The 16,191-nt window shown below is 39.1% G+C and overlaps 1 protein-coding gene across 1 annotated transcript in view; it reads left to right on the top strand.

The window, feature by feature from the left end:
• Nucleotides 1-4,616, top strand: part of LOC118583612 (hedgehog interacting protein) — an 86,864-nt gene extending 82,248 nt beyond the window's left edge. The window contains exons 12-13 of the mRNA XM_036187078.1: nucleotides 1,220-1,368; nucleotides 3,964-4,616. Coding sequence (XP_036042971.1) covers nucleotides 1,220-1,368; nucleotides 3,964-4,157 — 343 coding nt within the window. The 3' untranslated portion in view covers nucleotides 4,158-4,616. The remainder of the gene's footprint in view (nucleotides 1-1,219; nucleotides 1,369-3,963) is intronic.
• The last annotated feature ends 11,575 nt before the right edge of the window (nucleotides 4,617-16,191 follow it).

Raw genomic sequence — 16,191 nt, 5'->3', positions numbered from 1 at the left:
AATAAAATTATTAAATAACAATAAAATAATCTGACTATATAATTCATAAAATCTCCATCCTATACATGTCTTTCTTTGCATTAATAGTTTAGATATTTATTCAGTAATGTAAACACTCACCTGCATATTAGGATGTCTTTCAAGGAGAAGAAATTGGAAGACTGTTATCTCAAAATGAATGTAAATGATCTGGGTGCAGTGCCACACAGCTGGAATCCTGGCAATTGAGAGGCCAAAGAAAGAGGCTTTCCAGTTCAAGTCCAACCTACTAAACAAAGCTGAGGGCAGCCTGAGCTACACAGTGAGACCCTCCCCAAAAAGAAAGAGAGACAGAGAGATAGGGAGACCCTGCCCTGAAAGGAGAGAAAGAGAGAGAGAGTGACTAGGAGACCCTGCCCCAAAAGATAAGGTTGTGGGGAGCAGACAGGAGGGTAAGCAGCAGCTTAGCAGCAGAGCTCACACCTAATGTGTTCAAAGCCCTGTGTTTGACCAGAAGCGCCATTAAAAAAGAAAGAAGAGAGAAGAGAAGGGCAGAACAGAAGGAATACATTCCCGTTTGTTAGGCAGCCAGTGTTCACTGTGACGGATGTAACAGGCCCTGTGGGATTGCCAGCTAGCCCACTAACAAGAGCAACTCCCAAGTACCATCCCAGAAGTGTTTGTGGGTCTGGGTGGAAGGAAGCTTCAAACTATGCATGCCCTTCGATTTTTAAAATTGCAGTTTGAGGGCCAGCAAGAAGGCTTGTGAGTAAAAGCATCTGCTGAGCAAGCCTAGTGGTGCAGATTCCATCCCCAGAACCCATGGAAAGGTGAAAAGAGAGAGCTGACATCACAGGTTGACCTCTGACCTACACACAAGAATGGGGCACACACACACACACACACACACACACACACACACACACACACACACACGGCAAAGATACATGCCATCAAATCAAAATTTTAAATTACAGTTTCTAGAATTGTAGTTAACAAATACAAAAGAGCTGTGTTAGTCTTCTATTTTTTTAAAGGAGAATTTTTATAAAGTTTCTTGGGCTATCCCACATCACTGGTATATTTTTCTGTTCTTCCAAAGTTGTGAGTTGACTGTGTCACTTGCAAAACAGATCTCTTTTGAAAGCAGCAGACAACCTTTGTAAGCTATAAGACGACTAAATTTCATCATACTAATTTTCAACTGACATGCAATGTCAACTCTTGTTTTCGGGTGAAGACCTTTAATGCCTGAGGAATGCAGAGTCACAGTTCAACCTGCACAGACCTTGACCTCGGATTGCTCTCGTCTCTGTCGGAATGGCTACTACACCCCCACGGGCAAGTGCTGCTGCAGTCCAGGCTGGGAAGGAGACTTTTGCAGAGTTGGTTAGTATTTCTGCTATCACCCAGAACACTGAAAACAGCCTTTGGGTGATTGAGAAACTAGCATCCCCGTTTTTCTAGAACCATCTAGTATGCAAGTGGCTAGCTAGCACTTTACAATATCTCTTTCGGAAGTTACAAATGAAATCTTTCCTGTTTTAATATAGGATGTTTATATATTTAAGTTAATCATAAGCATAAAAGATCTTTAAATGAATGAATCCTTTCAAAAAAGAAGAAGAATATAAAAACAGCACACCACAGCCGTGCATTTGGAGCATTCACACCCACCAAAGACTGTCAAACCCCAGCCAACTGCAAGCATTTTCCAGACACCCCATCAATGCCCGCTCTGGCTTTGCTGCTTACATTGTGCTGTGATTTTCAGTGGGTATTACTAACTGAAAGGGGAGAGCGCAGTTATCTAGATACATACAAGACTTTTCTATTCTGATCTTTTCCCTTATAACCTGTCATGAAGGTGTGTAGCTGCTCAGAGAGAGTGAAGCACATTTTTTCGGGTTATTCTAGCCCTTCATGTGAGATTTCCTCAGTTTTGTGCTATGTTAAATCCTAATTGGTATGACAGTAAGAAAAATGAATCAGGGCTGGAGAGATGGCTTGGTGACTAAGAACACTGGTCACTCCTCCAGAGGTCCTGAGTTCAATTCCCAGCAACCATATCATGGCTCACAACCATCTGTAATTAGATTTGGTACCCTCTTCTGTCCTGCAGATCTACAGGAAGACATAGCACTCATATACATAAATAAATAAAAAAGAAAAATGAATGAATTTAGAAATGTAAGAGTTTAAGATTGAGTTTGAAATACAAATTCAACAAGGAATGTTCATGGCATTAATCAGAAATGATTTTGATCTCTACTAATTCACACATTAAAACCAAAATCCAAATTAATATTTAATATTTCTCTTGGCTCATAAATACTGTTTTTTATTCTAAAGGTGTATTTGTTTCAAAATATATTATAATCATGACTTGTCTAGCTTGTATATAGCTTAACAAAAATAGTCAGTGCTTAGGAGTCACATGGACAGGACATATTTTAAGCTTAAATCACTTCTGCCCTTTACTAACATTACTAACATATGATTAGAACTAGAGCTACAAATCCAGGTGAGAGATACTTAACTGCAGCTCAGCAGAATCTAGGTACTTATTCAGAACAAGAACATCCACTCTACTGATCAATTCCATCTCCCTCTTGGTTGATTGAGCCCAAAATTAAGAATCAATGTACAAATGTGCTAATAGTCATATACCTAAGTACTATTTCTCCACTTCTTTTGGTGTTTGATACTATGGACTCCTCTTAACTCCTTGATTCTTCATATAGCAACCAGTTCTGTTGGATTGTTTGTGCTTTGCCTAACTATTATGTCAGCTCAAACAGATGTAGGTTAAAAATATTTTCTTAGTGCCTTCTCTGGACAGCACGCTGAAGTGAAGGTGAACAGATTGTTTTAAGTGCTGATAGTCACAATAAGAGAAATGTGTTAATTTTGGTTAACTTCGCTTAACATTTGCTTTGTTTCTATAAAATCTTCTCAATTAAGATTTTTTTCTGATTAAATCTAAATATTTCCAATAAATGTGAAAAAACAATTTATAAAAGTAATCTTGGATATCTTCATGAAGAATTTTATTTACATACCTATGTGGTTCAGACATCTCCAAAAATTTGAAAGAGAAAATGCTTTTCATTTTTTTCTTATATTTTCTTTTCCATGGGTCAGTCCCAGAGCCATGAATTTTGAATATTGTATCTGAAAATACAAAAGTGATCCTGAATCTGACAAGGAAATATATTCAAAGAATTTTATTGTGTCTGTAATGACTCCACCCCCAGACTTATCAATAAGTGACAATTCATGAATATACCAAACTGTGTCTCTCCATACCTTTTTGGTAGTAAATCTTCATGTTCTCTTCCTAGATGGTAGTAGAAAAATGATTTAATAGAGACTATGCTATAAAATAGCCCTAAAGAGCATTGTTCAGAATGTCCTCTGCCAGTCTCTTGTACTCCCAGGATGGGACTTCAGGCATAATCAGAGAGCAACGTGTCCCGAGCATCCATCCCCTGTCTTAGCATGGAAAAGCAGGAATGCCAGGGAGACCAGATGCCAGATATTGCATGAAACTCCCGCCCCAAACTGACCTTATTTCAGTGCCACACTGGAACTGCTCCAGCCAATGGCGCCTTTCTCAAGGCCACCCTTTTTCCCTTGAGGTCCTACCCTGAAGGAATGGAGTTGCTGTTGGCTGAAATGCCCTGTGGAGCAGGAGCTGAAAGGGCCAACATTGCTGTTAGTGTCAGTTCTGTAAATGATGGGGATAGTTTCTCAGGAGCTCGGCTTCTTGGTGTGCCTACATCTGGACCGTTAGCTCAGGTCCTGCCCAAAAAGAAACTCGTGTCTGGAAACTGTCCTGCTTGTGTACCCTTCCCCAATCACTTTGTGACTGTCTTCCAGCTTCTTTTATCACCTTTCCTTATTCGTCAAGTACCTGATCTCATACATGACATGGCTTCTCACATGAAGATTAAGAATACCATGGTGTTTTCTTTCTTGCAGCCAAATGTGAGCCAGCATGTCGTCACGGAGGTGTCTGCGTCAGACCCAACAAGTGCCTCTGTAAGAAAGGCTATCTTGGTCCTCAGTGTGAACAAGTGGACAGAAGCATCCGCAGAGTTGCCAGGGCAGGTATTCTGGATCAGATCATTGACATGACATCTTATTTGCTGGATCTCACAAGTTACATTGTATAGTTTCTGGGACAGTTTGAATATTCCTTCCCGGTGGGCATTTATTTTGATCTTGTCATTAAAAAGAGAGACTATCCTCCCGCTACACACTCCTGTGAGTTCATTTTCTTTTAGTAATTTAAAAGCAATTTCCAGAAATGTGCAGATTTCAGTGTGTATGTTGGCACATTCGTTCACATACACGCACCCACACGGGCACTCACTATCCCCAAACTCAAGGTTGTATAACAGATGTTTTTTGTTTTGTTTTGTTTTGTTTTTTAATATCTACTTCCTGGTGTGGAGTACTTCATAAAGAAGTTCCACTGTGAATTATCACAGAGTTTTTATGGCATCAGAAGATATTCTTTTAGTTCCGGGGAAATTTCTGTCTGTAATTACTAAAGATGACCATAGTAGTGTTTTGAAATGTTATTGTGCAATGTGGTGGAAATATTTTTATATTAAAGGTCTATAATAAGAGAGCATGTTTCCAAACTCCTTGGTGAATTTCTGAACAAGCAGTGTGCTGTAAGATTGTAACCTGCATTTCTGTTGATGTATCTTGTTACAGAATGTTGCACACTTACCTTTTTATTTGGCAGAGCAATCTGGTTACTTCAGCTTAATCTCAAGACGGTTTTCAAATGTTTTACGATTAAATCAGAACAACCTACCTGAAAAAGCAATCTTCCTGAATGGACTGCTTCTAGCGTACATTTTGTGTAACAATAAGCACTGGGTTTGTGTTACATATTTATATTTTTTATTTTATTTTTATACTATAGACATCACCTAGATGAACCACCTTTACCCTGTCCTTTAGAATACTAAAGTTACACTTTCACCAACTTAATTGGAAAGAATGAGAGTGAGTAAGCCTTTAATGTGGGTGGATCTAATCTAGTGTCCTTGTGCCAACATGTAACCACGTTGGTTGAGCGATAAACAAGACAAGAGCCAGTCCTTACAGAATCCCAGCTTTGTACACTTGTAACATGCTCTCACCATAGCAAGACTGTCAGAGTCTGTGGGATTAGAAGGTTCCAGAGTGCTCTCTGAATCCACCCTCCATGGAGGAGAGCTTGCTCATTCACAGCCAACGCAGGCTGTGTGTAAGCTGCCAAATACACAGATTCTTAAGAGCTTCATTCTTGGCAAATCCAACTTCTACCACATATGTTCCTTTAGGACACTGTGATAATACCCTTTAGTTCTTGCCTCAATAAATTTTCTACAAATGTTCTGTTCAGATTTTCTTAAAGAAACAATGTACTCTAAATTCAAGAGTCTGACAGACATTTTTTAAGTGGTTTTCCATTTGCCGTTCTCTCCATGTTTGAATTTTAACAACATATAAGGGATTTTGTACTACTGACCATGATAAGCACACACCCTCTACTACAACATCCATTTCTCTGCAATCCGAATTGTAGACTCACTGAAGTGCTCAGTGCTGGCTGCTCTTCCTCACCTTCGGAAGAGTCTTAATTACAAAACAACAACAGCCCCCCAGCTAGTATTCCTCTGTTGTTTTAAGAGAGAGAGCTGCAATTACATTGTGGAGTCTAAGGAATTCTAAGAAACCCACACCATGGAACAATTTGTTGGCTCCACTGCCCCTGTCTTCCATATATGATTGCTTGGGTTTCCAGTGACCTCATATCAATGGAAATGGGTTAAGAAATCTTGGTGCTTAGTGAACAATAGCCTGCATTAAAAAGTGCATGCATAATTTTGCACAATTTAGGTTCAATTGAGAGACTATTCAAAGAAGTCTTGGGACTAAATGAGCATGGAGACCCAATTGCCCTCTTACCCCAGGAAAGGGGTGGTCTCTCTGGTCTCAGCAGCACTTCATTGGCCCACCACTGTGACAGATCTTGCAATGAACCATGCAGTAGCCTGCATCTGCTGCATCTGCAGGTTAATAGCAATCTTTTGTCTCCATTGCTTTCTCTTCATAGTCCTTTACTGGATTCCATCATGGGAAGTTTGACAATTTCAAAAAAAGGAAAACTGCCCTGACAACCTTACTATCAAATCATCCCTTATTCAATGTGGTGACACTGGCAGAATGTGAACATCTTGTGAAGGAGCCAGCTGTCTAAATCTGTCAAATCGTACAGTTTTATTACACATACCCCTGTTCATAGTTTGAGCAAAAACAAGAAGGATACCCCTGGAAAGCCAGCCAAGTCTCAAAGCCCAAGTGCTTCTTTTACATCTTAAAGAAAAGATGTTCCATTGTGAGCCTTCTACTCAAACAACCTAGATGAAGCTGGCCAGCCCAGAGCTGTTTTACGTATAACCCTTTCTCAAGTAACTTAGAGATCATGATGTAGCCTAGATGTTATTGCCTTTTCTATAATGAGATATTCAGATGAAATACCAAATTTTCTTTAAAGAAGATAGTAAGATCCATGGATATTTAACCCAAGCAAAGAAAGTCCCTAGACTCCTTTCTTTCTGTCCTTAGGAGAAAAGTAGACAGCAATGATTGATGGATTTGACTGTGTGTTTTAGACTATGTGACCAATTCCAAAATTTTCTTTGACCTATTTCTTGAAGTTGATTTTTAAATGTATGACTGGGGATTATCACAAATGATTTGTGAGAGATAGATGGGAGTTGGTTAAAAAAGTGTGAGCTAAGAAAAATAAATGTTTAATCATTTAAAAGTCAAAATCTACCCATCTAACAAAGTACACAGTCTAAAATGGAAGAATGATGTCATGAATGCTAATGTGTATGGCAAGGAAGAAATAAACAGTTACTATTATTCCCTGCCCATCCTAGATCTTAAGCTTTGAGTACCAGGCGAATGTGAAATAACCTTCCTACCAGTATCGTTGCCAAACGTTTGCCCTGATTCAAAGCATATAAAAGCAATGTTAAGAAAACTAAATTGGCATATAATAAAGTCAAAAGGAAGGACATTTAAGAAAGTTCAGTGATGACAAAAATCTTTCTGTCTATACCTTTTCATCTTAAAATCTTACTTAAGGTATTGGAAAATATTTCACAAGCTTTACTCAGAAGTTTCTACAATTTAACTGATCAATTTCATGAAGGATGGGCAAAGAAATATATGCATTTCTATAAAACCCAGCTAGAAAACTATTTCCTTGCATGCCTCTGAATAGTCATGACTTTCCTGTTGACTGTCTTGAGATAACATACTGCTATTTAGTACATTTGTTTCTGACTTTTGTTTTACTATCTGAACCACAAAGTAGCTAACAAATCTACTCAAGGTGAGAAATGAGCTGAGACACTGGGCTGAGGTCTTCCCTAGCTCACGCAAATGTGTTAGGAGTTTCTCCACTGTCTCTTGGCACATGGAAGAAGTCCAGTTTAAGTTGGTGAGGGGAGGAAGTGTACAATCAGACTATAGGAGGTGCATCAGCTTACTTCCTTACTTCTGTCTAGAACATTACCTAAGGTCTCTCTCTATCTCTCTCATCCTTCTCTACTCTCCCACCCATATCTCTCTATCCATCTCTCTTTGAATCTCTTCTTCCTTCACTTTCCTGCATTTTATGTTGGTTTTCACTAAACAGACATATCATGAGTGCCCATGATGAATTTGTCCTGGGACAGATACCTATACATTTTTGCGGAGTTTGTTTTCCTTTGTTTTCTCTCCTGGAGTCAACGTTGACTTCAATTCAGTATCATTGAGAAGAGTAGAGAACCAGCATGCCAGGTTAGTCTACTACAGTCATGAAAGGGATGAGGAAAAGCGCACATTCACCAGTGGAGATGCCCCATTTCAGTCCTCTAGCAAGATCAGAGGGAAAATGAGGAGCGCCACCCTAGCAGAGAGCTTGAGCTGGCAGGAGGGACATTCCTAGTTCTACCAAAGTGACAACTATCTCCACAGAGTCTGCTTTGACGATAACCATTCCAAGTCCATGTGAAAGGAAGCTAGCTAGTGGCCTAGTGAGGATGACCTCAGACACTCATCCTCCCTGTCGTGAGGTCCTTATGTCACCTGGAAAATGAATGTATTTTCATTCCCTGAGGAAACTGGTGGCACTGGTTCTGGGAATGCTGATGGATTCCCATCAGAAAGTTCCTCTTTCCATATTTGAGACATGCATTTGCTCTCTTTCTTTGTCATGCCAGCACAAATTGGTCACATATCTGATTGGTAATATGACATGAAATAAGATAGGAAGCCCAAGAGTAGACACATATAGATGTTGAAAACATGTTCTTGGAGCCTGTCAGATGCAGGTCTCAGCTAAGTTCTGCCTATCTTCCATGTTGCCGGTCTCCTCTGAGTAACTTCTGGAATGGGCTTGAGGTTGTCTTCTAGGGGAGTGCAAAGGATTCATGGGAAAATGAAGGGTAGTTAGCTGCTTGATTCCCACAATTCTAGTAGCCTTGGAGAGATTCATTTATTTATGAGATTGCATTTTCTTAAGTTCTATTAAGTATGAAGCCAAGATCTACCCATCATTTATACCTTGTTTTCCCATACAATTTACGTAGGGCATGTATCAGCCAGTTGAAAAGATGCAACTAAGTAATACCTTCCTCGCATCAATAAAAAGCCTTATACCTAAAACTTCTCATTTGTTTTTGTCAGTCAACAGCAAAATTTTTTAAAAAATGGCACCAATTCAACATTCATTCTAAAGTAATCTTTCATGCACACCACAAAGTAAGATGTCATTGTTTATTCAGGGTTTTCTTTTTTGAATATGTATTCTTTATAGATTTGAAATACATATATCCATATCCTGGCAAGTGAACATACCTATATATAGTATATTATCTCAGTTGGCTATCATCTTTTAAGTAAAAAGAATAACATTTTATCTTCTAATATATATGTAATCTAATGTATATATTTAAATTTTCTCTATAGTCTATGTATATTATATCTCAATAATATATATACACTATATATTGTAATGGGAAATTCACAGTGGCCAAATATAATATAAGCTTTTTCTTCACAGTTAGAAGTTCAATCTTGATCATTTCTGTCTGTACTGAAAATAACTACTCAGTAGTTTCCATTCACATGAAGAAGGTATGATTAGGCTTGGTATGGTCTGTGCCAGAATAAACATTGGATGTTTCTTTACTCCATAATCTTAAAATCTGAGCATGAATTTTTTGGAATGAACTAAGAATCCATGTTCAGAAGGTTCATTTCACAATATTATTTTTGAGAAACTGAACTGACAGCCTCATGAGATATCAGATATCCCCCATATCTTATTTTAGCCAGCGGATGTGTGTGGATGTGTGTGTCACTAAGAACCATGGAGTAACAGTAATACTGAAGTACTGCAGAATTTTGGGAACTTGATTCCCTGGGACATTCTACAACAGACTATGACTTAAAATATATGTCTAATTACAATGAAAAAATCATTGAATCCTGACCATAAGCATAAAGGAATTCTAATAGGAAAACCTTGTGTCCTCCTTGGGTTTATCTGTGATAGATTTTGTTAAGTGTTAGGGGTGGTTTTGTGTCCATTCCTCTCACATGTTTTGATGTTCTGAGTTGTCTATTTCCTTCAGGCTATTGACAGTTAAAGCAATCTGTCCATAATCTTACAGGACATTTCAGAATCAATCCATCCTTGGATTTCTGTTAATAAGAGGCAGCAGACAGTAGGAACAATGAGTAAACCCAGATGCAAGCTGAAAGGATCAGGGCTAGCATAGGAACTATTCTGATTTCTAGGATGTTTTAAAAATTAATATGCATAGTTACTTGTTCACATGATCCCCAGAGTGTGAACAAGTCTGGTTCACTAAATCAGTTTGTAAAAATATGCATTGTTCCTTGATTGATCTTCTACTATTCAGTCCCCCATCTATTTATTAATGTAGTATAAAGCTGAAGTTCAGAGAAGGCAAGGGCACCCTCCAGCCCAGGGCTATATGTTCCCTGAGATGGTTATCATGTGTGAAGCGAAAGAGAATCTCACATCCAATTAGCTCCAGTTTGGCTCAGCCTCAGACTCTAGCAGTAGTACAGACAGACAGATGGCCTCAAGTACATCTGTGTGTACCTGTGCATGAGCACACACCCATGTATATATATATATATATTTATCTATCTGTACAAACACTACATATGTATACACACTATCTATGTAATATATGATATATGTATAATGCATATAAATTCTAACAAGTGTATTTGTGTTATCTTTAAAATAGAACAACTGTATCTTGAAGAAGTGGTAAATGCAGAGAATTGGCTTTATTGTTGATCTATGGATTTAATGTTTTTTAGGTGAAAGGATGTTCTAAGTGTATAATTTCTTTTCTTAATTTAATATATTTATGTAAATGCATGCCTGAAATTTGATTAGATTGGCTGTGTTTTGTGTCTTAACATGATCAAATGTATTAAAATTTATCTTATAACTTCATGCTATCTGCCCTTTCAAAATTTGTTTTTATTTTAAAATTTTAAAAAGTTCCCCCTAAATTTTCAGACTGATTATGCAAACACTGTTATTGAAATATTCTATATTCAAGCTACTTATAAATACTGTCTCTTATCATTATTTATGATCTAATTTTAATATTTCCCACCCAAATTAGAGCTAATGTCGGGTCAATTTCATTGCATAGACATATTAGGCAACCATAAAGATAGTTTATCAGTTTACATTTGTTCTAAGTTACAAGTGACTTAAACATAATCCTTCTAAGTATGAACTAGTGGTCAAGTTAAAGCTAAGACATAAAGAATGTAGAAAATCTGTGACACTAAGTACCCTAAGAACAGGAGAAGCATGTGGGGACATGGAAAAGAGAGGGAGGCAGACACCCCACTCTTTGTGGCCTTGTTATTTGGCCTTTACCTTAATTGAAGCAAAAATTTTTGTCAAAAGTCTGATCAATAGAGCCAGAGAGATGGCTCAGTGGTTGAGAGCCCTGACCCGAGGTCGGTTCCCAGGCCCCATAGAGCTGCTCACAACCATGTGTGACCTCAGGACCATGGGCTCCAACGCCTTCTTTTGATTTTCATAGGCACCAGGCATGCATGTTGTGCATACAGGCACATCCGGCAGATAATCACACATACATGTCTTTTAAAAGACTGATAGTAGGCTGGGTGGCGGTGGCTCACGCCTTTAATCCCAGCACTCGGCAGGCAGAGCCAGGCAGATCTCTGTGAGTTCAAGGCCAGCCTGGTCTACAGCTCGAGATTCAGGACAGGCACCAAACTATGCAGAAAAACTGATCAGTGAATCTGAACTTAGATTAGAAGAGCAATCTGCTTCCCTCTCAAAGCTTGTCCTCCTGCCCTTTGTTCCTAAATAAACACAGCTTACTCGCTTCCTGGGAGAAAAGACAGCTTCTGTAAAAGGTTATTTCTAAGAGAATAAAACGTGCGGCAAGATCCACTCACAAAGCAGCTAGAACTTAGGTTGCTTCCTAGAAGCTCAGGCAAAATGACATCAGGAAAACGTCCTTTAGCTGGTTCCCATAGGGACCCAGGAAGCACCAGAGACATCCTTCAGTCTTCCCTTCCTGCTGTTAGAGCACATCCCCCTGCCTCAGCCCACAGAGTATGTGATGCCTGCATATGTCTGCCACATTTTGAATCCCTGACAGGCCTTGAGGACTTGCTACACAAGTCAAACAAAACTGCACCTACACAGCTAGAGATGGAAGCATTCCTGCTTTCACTGAGCTCTCTGGGTTCCTCCTCGGTCCCTCCTTTGGCTTCTCAGCTCTGCCATCACTGGTTAAATCAATTTCTTGTTTGAAATTCCGTAAGTTATGAACATCTGAAGTTGCCTCCATGCCCATTTTTAAACTCTCAATTAAAACATACATTAACATGTGTGCTTTAGAGAGGGGTGAGGGAAGAGATGGTGCAGCAGGGCAGGGGTATGGCTAAGCAGCAGGGTGCTTGCCCAGCATGCTCAAGCCCCAAGCCCTGGCTGAGTTCCATCCCCAGCACCACAAAAAGATGAGTAGAATAAACAAATGAAAAGTCAAAGGAGAAGACAGAGGAGGAGGAGTAACAGGAGGAGGAGGAGGAGGAGGAAAGGCATGGTGGAATATTCTCTGGGATACCTTAAGAATCTGCTCTCTTGGACACCAGTATGAGCACAGTAAAATGAGGTTAGGAAAATATGGAACCTGGACATTTCCAAAGTCTCTACTTCGGGTAAAGACCCCAGGAGCCATCACTGAGGAGTATTTGCAGAGGTCATATTTGTATGCCTGCCAGCTGAAGTTTTCTCTGGGCGTCAGTCAACATGACAGGTATTTCTATGCACTGGCCTCTTTACACTTGTGCTTTGAGAGAGAGAGAGAGAGAGAGAGAGAGAGAGAGAGAGAGAGAGAGAGAAGAGGACAGCTGGGGAGTTGGCTCAGTGGTGACTTGAAATAGGATCCTAGTACCTTCATAAAAAGCCAGGACATGACTACACATGCCTGTAACCCCAGCACTGGAGGAGGCTAAGACACGGATCTCATGAGCTAGCCAGCCTATTTGAAAAGGTGAACACTGGGTACAGAGAGAGACCTTATCTCAAAAAATAAGGTAGGGAATGAATGATAGAAGATGCCTCCAAGTTAACCTCTGGATTCCACACTTGTATGTGCATGAGTACACAGAACACACACACACACACACACACACACACACACACACACTCACTCACTCACTCATACAAAGACACATCTACACACACTCACTCATACAAACATGCTCACTCATACATACATACAGACATACTCATATACACATACTTACTCATACAAACACTCAAACACACACATTCATTCATACACACATGTGCTCACACACATGTACACACGCATACACTCACACATACACACAAAGAAAATTTGAAACTATGTCCTATTTCCTGGGAAATATAATTTAAAATATCAGCCACAAGTTAGAGTCTCATTTAAAATTTGTTTTTTTTTTTCTATTTAGCACTCAAAGAGGTGTCTCTAGAGATTAAATTGTACCATCCTTCAAAGAAATGAAAGGAAAAAATAAGGCAAACACTCTGAATGAAGTATTTCTAATGTGTTTTCATAATTTGACTTATAGTTCATTCCTATGCACTATTTCTTATAATTAACAGAATTTAAAAGGGAAGCGGCACAGGGAAAGGTGCGAAAGGCGGTGACATAAGACTCCTCTGGGGACTGTGCTAGCATCAGAAGCAACTTGAGCTCAGGTTTGTAATTTAATAAGGTGCTATCAGACCTCTTTGACATATTCACAGCCTTGTAATTAAGACCCCTTGATACAAAATCCATCTGCTTCATAGAAAGCAACATAGCTTATCATAGACGTTGATCTCCAGCTACCAGAAGCCACACATGCCAGGTACACTGCAAGGCCCCCGGGGGAGGCTGTGAGGTGCAGCTACCAGGCCTGGATCTCTAATGGATTCCCTGGTCAGTATACATACACTTCTCACTACACTGGGGAATCGTCTTTCTTCTGTTAAAAAGAAGAAAACTAGGTTCCTTCCAAGCTGGGGCTGGGGAGATACCTCAGTAGGTAAGGTGCCTGCTTGCTCAAGCATGAAAACCTGAGTTTGGATCCCCAGCACCATATACAAAAGCTCAGCACTGCAGGTTATGCCTCTTATTCCAGTGGGGGACCCCTGATCATGGCCAGCAACTCCAAACAAAATGGGCAAATCACCAAGCCCCAGGTTTAATGAGAGACCCTGTTTCAATAAGTAAAGTGGAAAGATAGTTGAAGACACTGGATGTCAACATGGCCTCACAGTCAAGCACACACACACACACACACACACACACACACACACACACACACACACAAACACACTGGAGGGGAGTGGAATCAATCAATCAATTGATCGATCAATATTATTTAAGTAAATATAGTAAAATAGTAAAAAGTAATGGTATTTAGTATGGCAAATATGTCTGAAGAATCAAAAGGTGTCAAGAAAGCACACTTTGAAGGGGATGCAGACTTCCTCCAGATATTGATTGTAGAATTAGGATTTGATCACAGGCAATCTGGCTCTAGAGAAGCATTGTTCCTTGGAAATAGCATTTGAGATGTACACATGACTACTAGTAGGCTTAAATGTGTATGTACATGCATTTGTATGTGTGATGTGTATGTGTGTTTGTGTGTGTGTGTGTGTGTGTGTGTGTGTGTGTAGTTAAACCTTCTATTAAATATATTTCAAAAGTAAAAAGAAACATATGAAAAATTTAATGGTTCATTTTCTATAATTCACTACACATCTAGTATTTCAGCATACACTCAATATAAAAACTATTAATACAACAGCTTACATTTGTATTGTAAATAAGTTCTCGAAAACAATTGCATATTCTATATTTACAGCCCATCTCAATTTGGACACAAAAATTTCATCAGTAATAATTGATTGCTATCTAATTGGAAAGTTTTTCATTGAAAAAAATAGATTCACATACCCATGTTACTCCAATCATACCCAAAAGTTCCAATTGATTATGGAATCAACTGTTTCTTTTATAGTTAAACTATTAAAAATTAAGTCATTTAAGTATTCTATTTAGAGCCAGAGTAGCCTCATTCCCAGTGTCTAATAACCACATGTGAATAGTGGTTTCCAAATCAGACGGCGTAGCTCTAGAGCAGTGGTTCTCAACCATAAGATTATTTTCATTGTTACTTCATAACTGTAATTTTGCTACTGTTATGAATCATAATTTAAATATTTTTGCAGATAGAAGTTTGCCAAGGGAGTCATGACCCACAAGATGAGAACTGCTGCTCCAGAACCTGGGCACACATCTCTGGTCACCTGCCTCCCAAGGAAAGAACATGGAAAACACCCATAATTCAAACGCAATTCTTCATTTTCCCATCACTTCACAGAGCCACAGTTGCTTATTTTAATATGTCTGCCACTGAGGGGTATGGACAGAAATACAGTCATATTGGAAGTTCACAGTCTAGGCTCACATTCAATCTGACCCATGTTCCATTATTTCTTGTCCCTTCTTGGATGTGTGACCATAAATATATTTCCTGGCCTTCCTAAACTCTCATTTAGGAAGAGTCATAATAAATAGTGGCCAAAAGCTAAAATAAGTCAATTCATTTAAGAAGCCTAGTACAGTGTCTGCATATAGTTCGTGATAAATACCTGTTAGTCATTATTGGTAAGTGGAATACATTTAACTTAGATGATCAAACATATATACTCCATCTTCAAGACGGCATTTCTTTTCCCTAGAGGGGGCTTACCCACTTATCTGTGTAACCCAATATCTCCCTCTAGTGCCAAAACCCTCAAACAGCAGGTCTCGCTACAGCTAGAGAACACACACTGAACTCCCTTACTTCCTCAACCTCAGATACCATTACAAGTTCCCTTAACAAGTATTCATTTTAAATCAGTACTTCTCAGAGCTCATCTTCACCAACCCATTAACTAGGGGTCATATTAAAATGCAATTTATGATGCTCCCAGGACAAAGTAATATGACTCTCTTAAATTCTTGGGTGATCTACATTACCACAGATCTCCCTCTGAGTAGCAATGTTTTAGTCAATTCTATTTATCATCCAAGCTCTTTATAAAGAAACTACTAGACTGTTAGACTAAGGAATTGCAAAGCTAAGTGATATGCTGTCATCTTTTTCCCTGAGAACACGTGATTCAAAGAAAAGGCCCAAAGAATTACATAAACTAAGATACACTTGAACTTTAAAAAAGATGGCATCAAAGAGAACCAGCTCTTCTAGAACATGTTTTCAGCAAGAAATAACAAGAGTATGTGGAATAGCATGGCAATTCTTCCACGCTCTTGACCTCATAATGGAATCCAAAGTCAAATGTTAGACTTGACCTAATGTCATCTTAAGTTACTTTGTGCCCATAGTTTTTCTCACCATGGCCTGATGATATGGCAGGAAGACCCATGACCAGTAGTGAAAGAAGTCAAGTTAGTTTCTGAGCATGCCTGGATTGGTGGACTTTCTGGTGTCTTTATGTTCAAGAGACATTGAAACACCAGTGTCCAGAAGACAACATTATCTGTGCTTCACCTCATTTTT

This window comes from Onychomys torridus, chromosome 5 (genome assembly GCF_903995425.1).
Source record: "Onychomys torridus chromosome 5, mOncTor1.1, whole genome shotgun sequence".
NCBI classification, from domain to species: domain Eukaryota; kingdom Metazoa; phylum Chordata; class Mammalia; order Rodentia; family Cricetidae; genus Onychomys; species Onychomys torridus.
The sequence above is the reverse complement of the archived record's forward strand: the minus strand, read 5'-3'. Positions and strand labels throughout refer to the sequence as shown.